Source organism: Python bivittatus, unplaced genomic scaffold, assembly GCF_059951505.1.
Source record: "Python bivittatus isolate LINGU-HERP-01145 unplaced genomic scaffold, Pbiv_v1 ctg000980_np1212, whole genome shotgun sequence".
NCBI classification, from domain to species: Eukaryota; Metazoa; Chordata; class Lepidosauria; order Squamata; family Pythonidae; genus Python; species Python bivittatus.
Window position 1 is genome coordinate 41,790,218 of NW_028277125.1, and position 14,316 is coordinate 41,804,533.

General features: G+C 38.6%; 1 protein-coding gene across 1 annotated transcript in view; it reads right to left on the minus strand.

Moving 5' to 3' along the window:
- Positions 1 to 4,987: 4,987 nt before the first annotated feature.
- HS6ST1 (heparan sulfate 6-O-sulfotransferase 1) overlaps positions 4,988 to 14,316 on the minus strand; it is a 202,790-nt gene continuing 193,461 nt past the window's right edge. Inside the window, exon 2 of the mRNA XM_007428669.4 lies at positions 4,988 to 12,626. Coding sequence (XP_007428731.1) covers positions 11,918 to 12,626 — 709 coding nt within the window. The 3' untranslated portion in view covers positions 4,988 to 11,917. The remainder of the gene's footprint in view (positions 12,627 to 14,316) is intronic.

The following is a 14,316-nucleotide window of genomic DNA, read 5'->3' on the forward strand; positions in this document are numbered from 1 at the left end:
TAAAGATTAGGACTGCATCCAAATAGTTTTCTTCACAACATTATAGAAATCTTTTGCCATTGCTTTCTTTTAGGATGACGTCTTAACTTCCCAGTTTAGCCAATAACCCTGGAATTCCTAGGTGGTCCTCCACAATGCTTAGTTTCCAAAATCAGCCAAACTTGACTAGGAGCTGTTATCCATTGTCATATGGAATGGAGATCTTGTGGATGAATCTCATGTTAATATAGCAGTTGAAAGATACAATTTGTTCATAAGGAACAGAAGCAACAGAAAGGGAATACTGGCACTGTATGTTAAAAGCATCCATTCCTACTCAGAATGCCAAATGAATAATTTTGGAGAGAGCATTTGGATTAAAAGAAGGGAGTAATGGGATGAGCTACACTGTTGGTGTCTTCTATTGCTTCTTCAGTAATAGAGAAGATGTCTTCCAAAAACGAACTCAAATTTTTCAAGTAGGCATGAAGAGTAATGGGGATGTGGTTCCTCTAGGAAATTCCTGACTTTTCTTCCAGATAACTTTATTCTTTAGAGGATGGAGTAAGACATGGGAGGAATAATTATTTTTGACTAGATAATACTGTAAGAAAGAATAAAGACCTAGTCAAGGAAGTGGAACTTTCAGTGGAAAGTTACCATGTAATGCTAGAGTTCTTTATCTGGAGAGAAGCTAATTTTGTATGCTTTCTTTTAACTTTGTTAGCTGCCCAGAGTCATGATTTTGAAATGGGCAGCCATATAAGTTGATATTTATTAAGCAAATTTATATACCCACCCAACTCACACAAGGTGACTGGGTGGCTTACCGAAATCAGACCCGAAATACAAAACCCACTACACCCCCACCCCCCTGATGACAACAACACATTCAGACAAGCCATTTGATGGGCTCCAAATCAATTTGGGATCCCCAGGCCCATTGGCCAAACCATCTCTTCAGGGCCTTTCAGAAGAGTATTAAGGTGGGGGCCAATCATATCTCTGGGGGTATGATATTCTATAGGGAGGGAGCCATCACTGGAAAGTCCCTTTTTCTCAGTCCAGGTGAACCTCCTTAATGTGAGGGACCTGTAACATAACTTGCCTCCCTGATCTGGTGGGTCGGGTAGATGTAACTTGGAAAAGGCGGTCCTTCAGATAAACTGACCCCAGCCATAAATGTGTGTGTGTGTGTGTGTGTGTAATAAACAAACAGATCTGAGTGTAGTCAAATATAAGCTTCAAAAAAGCACAATTGAAACAATTCCAACGAGAGAGAGAAAAGGAGAGACGGACGGACAGACAGACAGACAGATAGCATAAGACACAAGGGGGCTGCACAAAAGGCTTAATGAACTGGGAGCAGAAAACACATAGGGCTGATCCAGATAAGTTTACCCAGAGCAAGTATGGGCCACTAACTGTTTCTTGAGGGGAGGAATGCATGATAACATCCTCTACCTGCCCCCAGCTCACCAGGAAGGCAGTCTCCTTTGTCTTTTCAGACTCCATGGTAAGATATGGGAGGTTCCTTTTCTCTTTTCCCCCTTGCTTATTGTTAGGAAGAAGGGCTCTATACATGGAGTGGAAGACTTAAAGCTACAGTTTTTATCCATTCCAAGAACTCATTATGGAAATCATAATGAGCATCATGTAATCAGCTTTATTTTTTGTCAATGTTATGACATCTAGAAATACTTTTCTGTATATATCTATTATTCAAAAAGAAGCTGATATCTGCTTTTTCAGCCTTGTAGGCAGCTTAACCCCTTTTCAGTCATCTTTAAAAAGTTAACAAAAGTAATGGAGGCATTTTCATTTCAGCATTTATTTGGATCCTGGCAGAGGTGTCTGCAGGATTGTAGGATTTTGTCATGGCATTTCCCCTGCCAGGTAGAGACATTGATTTCAAACCAGTCTAAGCCTAATATCCAATCTCACAGTCTGTGGGTTCCCCCCCCCAAATGGGGGTGTGCTGTCACCCTAACTTTCCTCCATTACAGTTTTACAATTTGTTGGGCCTTCCCCTTGGCCAGGTTGGACACATTATCCTCTGCAGTCTTATTGGGGCATTATAAGAATATCCCCCTACATCCGTGCATATACCCTTGTGGGCACGATTCAGTGGAGTCCTTGAACCATATGCTCCTCTGTTCCTGCCTTTACAGGGAGCCTCAGATGATATTTATTCCATTCTGAAGAAATACCCTGGCAGAGACCATAAAGCATATCTGTTGTTTTTCTGTCTAGTCAGGTCTTTGATATATCCTTCCAGGTTGTTTGATTTTGTGCTTCCATTTGTTCTGTTCATCTTGTAATTGAAGAATTGTATTAATATTCATGATCACCACTATTATCTCTCTTACTTTGCTATGTTACTTTCTTGTGTTTTATGTTTACCTTTACTATATCTAAAGAATTTAGGGGTGTGTGTCTGTGTGTATTTGATATACATATTTGAGTATACTGTATCTTCTGCCTGTATGGTTATAATAAAGAAGCTTTGGTCAAAATTCTGGAAGTAGTGTCATGCTGTCACAAAGCAATTTCTGTCCTTTTGAATGTCTATGTGATGTCATAATGCACATAGAAAAAGGGCAGAGCTTGTGTTGCAATGATGTGATACCTCTATCTTCATATGTCCTCCCCCCATTTCACCGTTCAACCTCTGGATTTCAGGCCTAAATAATCAAGTTGAAATCAATCAGTCAATACCAGATAAATCTTGCTTGTGCAGCCTTCTCCAGCATGGAAATCTTCTACAGCCTCCAACTACCACTCCTATTATCCCACCAATAAGATGAAGTGTCAAGAGTGATGGTTTGAATAGTCCAAAACATCTGACCAGTGTTCAGCTTGGGAAAGCTGTCCTAAGGTATCCAAAGTATATCTAAATTGCATTTTAGACAGTCTACAATAGAAACAACTACTGGTTTGGTAACAATAAAGTAGGACTATTTTCATGCCTGCTGACTGTTCTTTGCAACCATTTAAAATTAAAAGGGCTCAACATGCAAATGGGGAACTAAGGGGAATGCAGAATGTTTATTTAAAGAAATTCCAAATGACAGAAAAGAACATACGTTGATAGAATTATTGGAAGGTGAATAAAACAGATGACAATTGGAATTGTGATATTTCAATATAGAGGTTAGGAGGTGGGGCATTGACAGGTGGGGCAGGATGGAAAAAGGGAGAACCTTTTTTTTATTAGATGTTAACTGATTGTGTGATGGGAAAATGAGAATAGGGTTAGTGACAATGCCTTTGTTGTTTCTTGGGCATCATCTCATGTTCTAGATGTCCCTTTAACTGTTGTTTTAATCATCTGGTTTGGTTTTTTTCACCCTGGCTTTTGGCTGTTTGTATTTAATTTATTGATGGAAGCCCACCTGAGAATAACCATACTTTCCCTTTCACATTCATTGCCTTTTTACATTTTTATTCCTGGCATATGTATCTTTTACTTAAAAACAGCCAATCCTGTTTTTGTTTCCCCAGATTTTTTTAGAAATTAGTGGTACACAGAAAAATTCTCCTGCATTAGCTTTTACCAGTTTGATGGAGGAGAACTTGCATTTATGTTTTTTTCCAAAGGAGAAGAGGACTTCCATTACATTCTCATGGAGAGTGTGGTGTTCTATTTATTTAGTCATGAGATGACCAAAGGTTAGGCAGAATTGTTCTGCTTTTTCTTATATAGTTTTCTCTCCAGCAATCTGCCCCGTCTTTCCATGCTTCCATGATATTTCAAAGGAAAATGTCCTGAGAGGACTTTTCCCATGGTGCCTTTTCAGATTGGGAAGTGTGGGTAGCCTTAGGGCAAAGGAAAAAATACGTAACAAAAAAAGAAAAATGTCAGCAGTAGGGTTTTCTGTCACCTCTATGCTATCATGCACGACCAGGAAAAATCAAGGAAGAAATTCTTGAGCACCCTGGGAATTCAATAGGAAAAGATAAGTCACTTTCATGCAGGAAGAAAAGATTTGAGAAATTGCAAAGCCTAGCATTTTTAGAAATACTACCTACTCCAGAAGCAAATTGTTTTGACTTTCAATCTGTTACAGGCCATGGCATAATGAAATGTGGACTAGATGCCGTAGAGCAGGTGTATCTCTCTCCTTCCCCAGAAGTCTGTGCTTGGTCCCAGCCGGGAGCTTTTAATAAGGAAGGGAGTGGGCACCCTCCTCCCTGCAGGTATCTTGTAGCAGCCATTAATTGACCCTTGTTCCTGTGCAAAGAGCTTTTGGTGGCCATTAGTGCAAGCCAGATGGTGGTTTCATACTAATGAGATTTTGGGTTATTGAGAAGGAGAAGCAGCCTCTGCTTCCACAGGTACTTCTTCTTTCGAAGCTCTGTCAGCCAGAACAGCAGGAGAGAGATTAATTTCTTGTTTCTGAGATGCAAGCATGCCCATGGTATATAATATCTTGCTGGGATGTTCTTTTATCTTTTTAAATTGACAAGTAGAAAGCATAGTTATATTACATTAGATCATTCTTCTGCTAAAGCTTCCTTGAATATTGAGCGGTCTTTCAGAAGTTGCCATATGCAGTATTTTTTTTTTAATGAACAGTTGCAGCATTTCATGGAGAAGCTGGAAAATTCAAGTCAGGTTATGCTAAGCAGGCTCCAAGATTTGGTTAGGCTAAGATTTTCTAAAAACTGCTTTTAAATTGCTGTGATACTTTAACATATAAATAAAACAGTAGAATAGAGACTTGTAAATATTCAAGTTCAAACTTGAGTTCCTTTAGGAGAAATAGCAGTATAAAATGATTAATAATAATTCATAGCCCACAAATTAAAGTAGACATTGCTTACTTCTGTTTTTTTCCCCTTGCAGGGAAGATTCTGTATTTGTAATAAGTTTATAACCCTTCCCCCTATCAAACCCAGGGCACTTTCCTTCCCGTGGAACAGAGCAAAGGGATTCGAATTGGACATAGCAATGGAGAATGTGCATATCCCAAAATATAACAGCAGACCAAAAATATTTCTGTAGGCTTTATTTAATCTGCTAAGGTTCAGTCTTGATCTAGACAAAAACAATTAGGTGACTATTCTTTTACTTTGCTTTGTCTGTTTTCATAGTAGGTTACTGAGATGAAGAAAAGGAACACAATCCTTTTCCTTCGTTAACATTTTTTTTAAAAAAGAAGCTATAAATAAATATATAAAGCTTTAAAAGTTATTTGATTCAGTTTAAACATTGCTTTTAGTTTCTGCAGCAAACATGCAGATCTTACAGATTCGGTCCATTGGAAAACAATGGTTTGAAGGAAGATGCTCTCAGTGTTGATAAGAAGAGCCTGTTTGGAGATCTCAAATGGGGAGAAAAATGGAGTTTATTTAGAGAGATTAGAAGTACAAGTTTATTGGATAAAGTCACCCAAAGAAAGGAGGGGAAATAGATCCCTGTGAATAGTTTGTCCATGGGCTTCATAATGCAACTTAGACATCTTTGTGGAATTAAAAACAGTTTGCATAAAGCAAGTAACGCTAACATGATGTCTCACCCAATTGCAGTAGTACTGATAGTAAGCACTAGCAACTGCCCAAAATTTGCCGGGGCATTGACATATATATTGAAACCTAACAGTGAGAAAGTTTGTAAAAAGCACTTAAAAATCAATTCAAACAAGCAACACAAATAAATTAAAACATATTCCAACATGTACAAAACAAATCATCATTTGAAAATAAGTTCAACAATTATTTTTCATAGCTCAGCACTCAGTTCGGCATGTAGGAGGGAGCACCTGAGAAAAAGGCAGAGGAGAAAAAGCAGGAATTGCAGGACAGAATGGGATAGGGAATCACATGGTGGAGCATTTCCCCACAATGCCCTTCAGGCTTTATTGGAAATCAAAATATTAACACAAAACCTTGATGGGAGGAAAACCTGATCTCTCAATTGATCAGTGTATGAATGCATGCAGTCCACTCTTAGAGACAATCATTTGGTTGGCCAACTCCTCTTTGCTTTAATTTCAAAATATATAATCCTTAAACCTGTTCCTGTTCTTAGTGGAATGTGAGCAACGATAACAAACAGAACAATGGTTCTAATGGTACCCTGTGCCAAGCCATGGGAAATGTTGCAGTGTCTGTTTCCTTCCAGGGAGCTAGAGAGAACTGCGGAGCTCAAATGGATTTGAAGACAGTAGAGGACTATAATCTTTAAATTAGCAGCCTAAGCCTGTCAAAACTATCCTTAATTTGTGAACCATCTATAAATGTAAAAGTGAAGATTATTCACTTCCAACTTAGAAGCTTTAGAACTAAATTAGAAGTTCAAACTTACCCTTTCCACACAAAGCTAGACTAGGACATGAAACATAGTACATAGTCCAGTATACCGCTAGTCATATCTATTGTTATCCAGGTGAAGGGTCAGGGTGGACTGGTGAAATCTGTGTGAATGTGAATTGCGTGTGTCAAACATGGACTGGAAGTGAGCCTAATCTCATAAAGAAGACCTTTGAATGGCCTCCAGATGCCCCCTGCCCCCTTTGTCTCTCATCTTAAAAACTAAATGAGCTTGAATTTCCAATTGAAAAAAAGCAATGTAAAGTCAGCCTTGTGTAATAGCGTGGATGTTTTGCAATCCTTTGCATTTAACACAATAGTTCTGGGACCAAACAACTTTCCTTGTGCTTGCAGAATTGGCAGCCTAATAAGGTTTCATCAGGAGAAATTGCTACCGCATTAAAGAAAACTTGAATGATACTGCATTCAGAAAATGCATTTGGCTCAAAGCAGAGAATGTGGCTGGTGTGTGTGTGTGTGCGCGCGTTTGTGTGTACTGGGTTGGTCTGTTGCTATGCTCTGTAGCTTCTATAGCCCTTGCTCACAGATGTGTGCTGGTAAGAATGCTAGAAGAAGGGAAATGTAGGAATTTAGTTAGGCTGGCAGTCTTCTTCAGGTCTTGAGCAAAAGTTTTTAAAATCATGATGTGGTCTTTTTTCTTTTTTAAAAGTAGAAACACTAGGGGTCAAACTTGGCACTGTCATATACTCTACCACTGAACCATGGTTTCTTCCTTGCCTAGCCATATTGATCCTAGTTAATATTGGTCTTTCCCCCCATATACTCTGCTAGTTAGGGCACATGTGTGCAACATATATTTGCTCTGCCATGCCTTTCCTTTACATCTCTATTCAAAGAATATCTGTTTAAAAAAATGTATGCATAATCTTTTAAAGCCATTACGTATGCACTCTGTTCTTGCCATCCCTCAACCCTATTCTCTAGATGTAATGAAACTGCAACTACCAGAATTTCCAGCCAGGATGGGCAAAGGAGTTTTAGCCAAAACACATTCAAGGTTTACCGGGTGGGGTAGGGGACGGTTAAGCCATTCTTCCCCACTGTTGCTACAATTTCCAAAGAAATGAAAGTCCAATCTCTGTAGAATGAAAAAAATGGTTACAAGGTCAGATGTATCCAAACCTTTAAAATGTAGCATTTCAGTGCATTTAATGAGATGGTGAGAGAAATGTTGCACAAATACAATTCCAGTTTTCCATGCCACTAGTGGAGGAGAACTACTAGGGTTTCCTTTTGTTAAAGTTTCCTAATAGCTTTTCTGCAAAATCACATTGGGCCACGTCAATCCATATGCATACTGAAGCAGAATGAAAAACTTTCCTACTTGATCAGGCCAGTGGCCCATCTGGTCAAGCACTCTGTTTCTCCTAATAGTCAGCTAGCGTGGAAGGAAGGAAGGAAGGAAGGAAGGAAGGAAGGAAGGAAGGAAGGAAGGAAGGAAGGAAGGAAGGAAGGAAGGAAGGAAGGAAGGAAGGAAACTAGCTCAGTGTTTCTCAACCTCAGCAAGTTTAAGATGTATGGACTTCAATTCCCAGAATTCCCTAGCCAGCACTTGAGCTAGATAATTCTAGAAAACATATAAGGCTCGAAGTCAATAGTTTTCAACCCCTATTTTTCCCCAGCAACTGGTATTCATGCAGGTATATGCTTCTGAAATTGGTTCTTTTCATTGTCACAACTAGGAGCTAATTTCCTATAAGAACACAAGACTAAGTGTAGACACCACAACAGAGTCCCAAAACAACAGAGGGAACCTTCATCATTCAAACTGGTTAATTCATACTCTTCTCTCAACTCTCTGTTAAGAAATATCATTAGGGAAAACTGCAGCCAGTATACTCCAAGCTTGGAAGCCTTGTTAATTATATTTGTTTCTGGAAAGGATCTTCTGGTCATAACAAACTGACGAGCAATCTAATATATTGTGCTATGTGAAAAATACTTAGCTGGCTTATGGCCTCAGAACTATTCCACAAATCCGCATTCAGCCCTCATTTCAGGTGGCTTCCATGGAAAACCGTTTCTTAACTAACTTCAGTGCAGATCGCAGTTAACATGTTGGCTTGCACTGCAAAATTCTCCTTTGCTGAAAGTCCAAAGCCACTGTCCTAGAACACTAGGGAGTGCTGGGGGAAGGATGCGTGCTCTGGAAATGTTTATGACATTTCCACTGTAGCGGTTCATCTGACTAAGGAAGCATGCGGATTTGAAATGGCTACAGGAAACGTTTTCAAGACTCCCCCAGCGCCAGCGCTGCTGACATGATAAACTGCTCCTGTCAGAGTTAAGGAAAGTTCAGGAGACGACATGGAGGTTGAAAAGACAGAACAGGAGCTACCAAAAATGTGTCCTGCTATAGACAAAGGATTTTAAACTGGGCATGGGTTTTTCTTTTACAGTACCATCCGCCTGCTCTTGAAACATCTGGTGACGCACCAAGTAATACACAATATAAATTGCAATGGAATGTATTCCTGTGATATTAATGAATTCTTCTGAACAGTCACATTTGGCGTCAGAGCAACGTTCCATCTACCTGTTTCTTTTCAGTCCTTATAATAATTTAAAAATCCTGGGCTGGCTTCCTTTACTTCTTACACTCAGTCATAGCTTCTCTGCCTTTTGTAGTTTCAGTTCTTTCTGTCCAACTTAGTTGCTTCAGTCCAAATGATTTTGAACCATTTATCTGTACATGTCTTTGTAACAGTTTAACAACTTAGCAACATTCAGGGAAGAGATCTGAATTGTTGTGGCATTGTGGTGGGCCCTGAAATTGACATTTCCCCCTCCTGCAAGAAACTATTTTATTGTGATCTAAGCACAAAATGACCACACACCCACTCACTTTGGTGCTGAAGCTGACAATAATATTCAGTACTTTTTATTTCTTTAGCTTGTACTTATAAAAGCATCAAACAAAGAAAATGTTGGAGAAAGCCTACTATCACAGGCAGATCCATTAAGGTTTCTTATCCAGTTGTTGTGGAAATTAAATTTAGACACAACAAAACTAGTTTGCTTTTATCTTTGCCCACACACTATGAGGAAGCTTATTTTGGCCCTGGAAACTTGTATTTATTGTACAAAGCATAATAGAACAGGCTCTCTACTGTTCACACCATGCATATTGATTAGTCGTTGCAGCCCATTTTTATATTATAGAACCAGAGTGATGAACACAGTAGAAACACTTTGGGTAAAGCTCCAGATTCTGCATGTCAAAAGCTGCAGATGTTTTGCAGGCAAAGATAATTTTAAAAGGTTTTTTTCTCTTTTGTTACAAAAATTCAACATTTTCCACAGAATTAGCAGACTAATTTAGGGATATAAATATAGAGCCCTCCCACCTCACCCCAATTATATTAATACTATTGTGAGAGTTTTCCATCTTTAAATTTCAAACACTTATAGTTTTGATGAGCTGTGAATAAGGGCTTTTTCAAATACAGCAGAAAAACTTTGCACTGACTGAGCTTCTAGATATTTGTATTTAAGAACTGCCGTATCTTTCCGGATGTAGATCATTAGTAGTCCCTTGTTATTTGTGCTAAACACTGAACTAGATGGGTATGGCTATGTTTCAATCAGGTCTTCCTTCTGTTATCATTCTAAATAATTCTTACTGTCCTGTGAAGGATACTTAGAAATAGCAAGGCAGGCATATTTAATGGGTCACTTAATTAGGTTGTCTCCTCAGCATGAATGCCAAATCTTAGGACATGAGGTACAGATCGAGGACTGTGGGGCAGAGTATTCAGATACAGAACCAGAAGGAACTTCCATACTTTCTTGTGCTGAAAACCACATGGAACAAATCTACTAGCGTCTATGATGCAGAGTGAGCCCACTCTTTGAGAATCAGCTGATTGCCCACATAGTCAGATATTGTCTACGATTTAGCTATTCATAGTCTAGAGAACAGGAACAATAAGTGAGGATGACACACACAATTTGGTTTTGCTTCATTCCTCTCACTTAGACCAACTCATAAATATGTTTAGAAAATAAAGAAAACATCGGTTTTTGGAGAGACAGTAAATGATAACTGGATGCTCTCCAAAGGGAAAAAATGGTATGGGATTGAGATTTTTTTTTTTTTAATCCTTAGTAAGTATAAGGCTGATAAAATCAGAGTCTGAAGTGAGAACAGTCAAGCACTTCCAGCCATACAAGTGCTCCTGTTTGCTCAAAAATAAGAAAGCAAGTCAGACAAGTCTCCTTCAAGTCAAGCTAATGACTTAATGGACACATCCATGCAGGATTATTTTTGGCAATGGTATGGAAGTGCCTTCTGGGATATTTTTTTCAACATTCCCATGTAGCTTAAAGCCCTAGTATTTCCTAATATTATCCCACCCCTAAGTCCTGACCCTCCTTGGGTTCTGACCCCAGACTATATCAGCCAAGCACTGCCATGTGCTAATGCAACGCTGTCTCTTAAATTCAACATCAGCACTCCCATAATTAGTAGGTGTGATCCAGTGAAAATTAGTTCCATCCAAATCTCCCTGACATCGATCAGTGGAGCTAAAGTACTTCATTAAATGTTTAAGTTAGCCGCATCTGACCCAGGACTTAAAACAATCTAATTTGTATTGTAGAGCACTCACTCTACAGTAATGGACAATATGTAATGCCAAATAACAAACAATCACTTTGAATAATAACTGTGTCTTATTAAATCAACATCCAAGGAAAGGAAAGAATATTTTCCAGCATGAGCAGAAGAACAACCAAATGATAATTTAGAGTTTGTATGGGATATGTTGGCCTCAGTTGATCATATTCTTTTAAATTTGTTTGAGTGGTACACAGCCAGTCTTTCTTTAGGAAAAGATTTTTTTTACCACTTTTGATGAGATTGCTTACAACTGATTTTACGTGGGGTTTGTTTCTTTAACAAAGGCTGAGAAAATGCACGCACACATTCACCAGTTGTTTGAATAATGTAGAGTGTATGAGTGTGAGTGTATACATGCAAAACACCAGTGCCATGTAATCCAAACTTCAGTCCCCAATTTGTAGTCCAGGCTTGTAATCTGTTTGCTTGAATGTTTCTCATTCTCTACTTTTTAATTTCCTTTTAGTTTGATTCCTGTGGTTATATTCTGCCTTTGTTTTAGCCATGATTTCAATCTGAAGTCAAGCAGCTGAATCTGGGATCAAGTCATTGTCTGGCAGGTTCACTGCCATTACGATGACATTCACCACTGAACATCTCACATAGACAAGGGAGGAAAACATTGATTCTTTTGAAGCTCATTTGCCATTGCCGAAGGAGAAGAGTGGTTACAAAGCTGCTATCTATGATGTCTAGATCTGCCTCTAGGAGATGAAATATGATGTGATATTTGGCCTCAGATCTAGGGGATTACACTTGTGCATTTTAAACTCTGAGCTCACTAGGACTCTTTTTTATTATTTTATTTTGTTTTATTAAGAACCCCATTGGTCTTGTAAGAAACAGTAAAAAGACCCTTTGTTTAAAGAAGCATTCTACTTTCTGTTTTACAGACTGTTTTAAATAAGTTTTTTTTAAATTCCATGTTCTTTTATAATGGAAACATTAATATCTTGTTCTCCGTATAAAATTCTTTCAATGCTACCACTTCTCTATAATATGGCTCATGTAGTCCTCTGTAGGCAACCGTCCTTGTTCTTCGGTCTCTTCCCTGGGAAGTGCTTCATTCGATCGGTGAAGAAGCCTTTCTTCCCGATTCTTTATTCTCTGCTCCATCCTCTCCAGCTGCCTCTTGTACTGATATCGCTGTTGGAAGAGGTCTTTTGCATAGTCGTACAGCTGCATGTCCAAGTCATTAAGTTCTTCAATCCTCCGTATGGTCTTGCTGTCCACCTCCACTCCACCTGCTCTTGTGCTATTATACTGCATGAATGGCCTGATGAATTTTAGATTGAAAGTTCTCTCAAACAAATACTGTGTTTTTCTCTGGAATTCCGTCAAGCCAAAAAAGGCCATGTCTCTGAGATTTTTCTTGGCACTTTCCAGCAGTATCTGTGCTCGCTTGTTTTCTGGTATGAAAGACATATTATAGCAGCCTACCAAGCTCAGATCAGCCAACATCCTCACTTGGCGATTGTTAGCTAAGTTATATGGGCAATCCATGAACTCCTGAAGAGTACAGCCTGACCAGTCTGTGCCTTCATAGCATGATGGCAGCTCTTCAGGGGTTGGCGTCCGGCCATCACACATATGCAAGGATGTTTTCCAGGTAGCTCCTCGTTGGACATGCCTCCATTCACTGAGGTAACGGGACACAGGATCCCTCAGCAGAGTGATGTAATAAAACTTCCTGTAAGAGAGAAGAAATGCATATAAGAATTACAGATTCTGTGCATAATTATCTAGTGACAGTTAATAGTATTATTTGTTTCTTATTAATTTTTAGGATTACATTATCTGAATCATATATATTCCTTTTCCACCAGGCTCCACAGTACTACTTTCCAGCACTGACAGTATAATTCAGTAGAACTCAAAAGATTTGTGATCCTTCAACAGTTCTTTTGGCTTTAAGAATCAACTGACATTTCATATTAACATACACATGACATGTATATGGTAATAAGTAAGAGGGACAGGAAGTAGAAAGATACAGAGGGAGAAACATATAATACTCTATTCTGGTGGTACTTCCCGTTCAAAAATTGGTTGTCATGAAAAGGAACATTGGACAAGCAATAATGGGCTTTTGGCCAATACATGACAGAATAATGATCAAAACTGCAGCCAAACCCTTCAATATAATAAAACTACATATTTATGTACTTTAGGAGACTACTCAGGCTGAGAACTATAAGAATTTTATGAAACAATATACAACAAGCCTTTTCTTCAGTAAAGTCTATAGATATCCTAATTGTTATGGGAGACCTCAATGCAAATGCCACAAATCCCAAGGTAATCGTAATCTTGGGGAAGGAAGACCCTTCCCAACTACAAACTGTCAGTGTTGTCCCTCTTCAGCAAGACCAAAACTTTGTCTATCTTGGACACTTAATTATGGCAAATGGAAAACTGGTGAAATATCAAGAGGTGAACAGAAATTGCCAGGAAAACTTTTTAAGAACTGAATAATATTTTGAACTCAAGGAGAATGGATTTAAAATAAGAATGACCAAATACTGTGCTTGGTCGGCTCTATTTTATGACGTGAAACATGGATAGTATCCAAGAAGGGTGAGAACAGACTGAAAGCCTTTGAAATGGGGCCTTTAAGGAGAACGTTGAAATTTTTTTTAAGTCATAAAAGATCAGATCTTGTAGTCCTAGAGATGGCACAGAGAAAAGAAACCTCACAAAGACCATAAAACAGAGGAAAACGTGTTGTTTGGATCATATATTTAGATACAGTTCTATACAAAGAACCCCACAAGAAGAAACAGTGGAAGGAAAAAGAAGCTGGGGACAACAAAGAGACAGTTGGAGTAGCAATACACATAACTGAACTCTATATTATGAAGAATGTGCATGAGTGGCACAGAAGTGGACACAGTAGAGTCAGAGTTGACAACTTCCTGGAAGGAGAAGAACTTGAACCGAACTGAACACGTTAAATTGTGCAGGACTGCCCAATACATATAGCTTAGATAACTTGTCCTCCACACACACAAAGCCCAAGAAAGTTGCAAAACCATAGATGGCTGAACTCTAACCTAGCTTTTAATCAACTAAAATTCTTGGAACTTCCTGTTCTCATTGTAATCTTAATAGATTAATTTATAGCATGCACAATATCAGAAATGCATAATATTGCAGATAAGCAAAATGAATTATTCACTTAGCTGACTTTGGTAAAGAAATAATACATTTTCTAAAATGCACAGAATGTTCTGGATTATTAATTAATTGATTTAGTGTGTTTGCAAACTATCCCACAATAACAGTCACAACAGATTAAAACAAAACTTTATATACATATCAGGAACCAGAGCCAGCGTGGTGTAGTGGTTAAGGTGCTGGGCTAGGAGTAGGGAGACCCG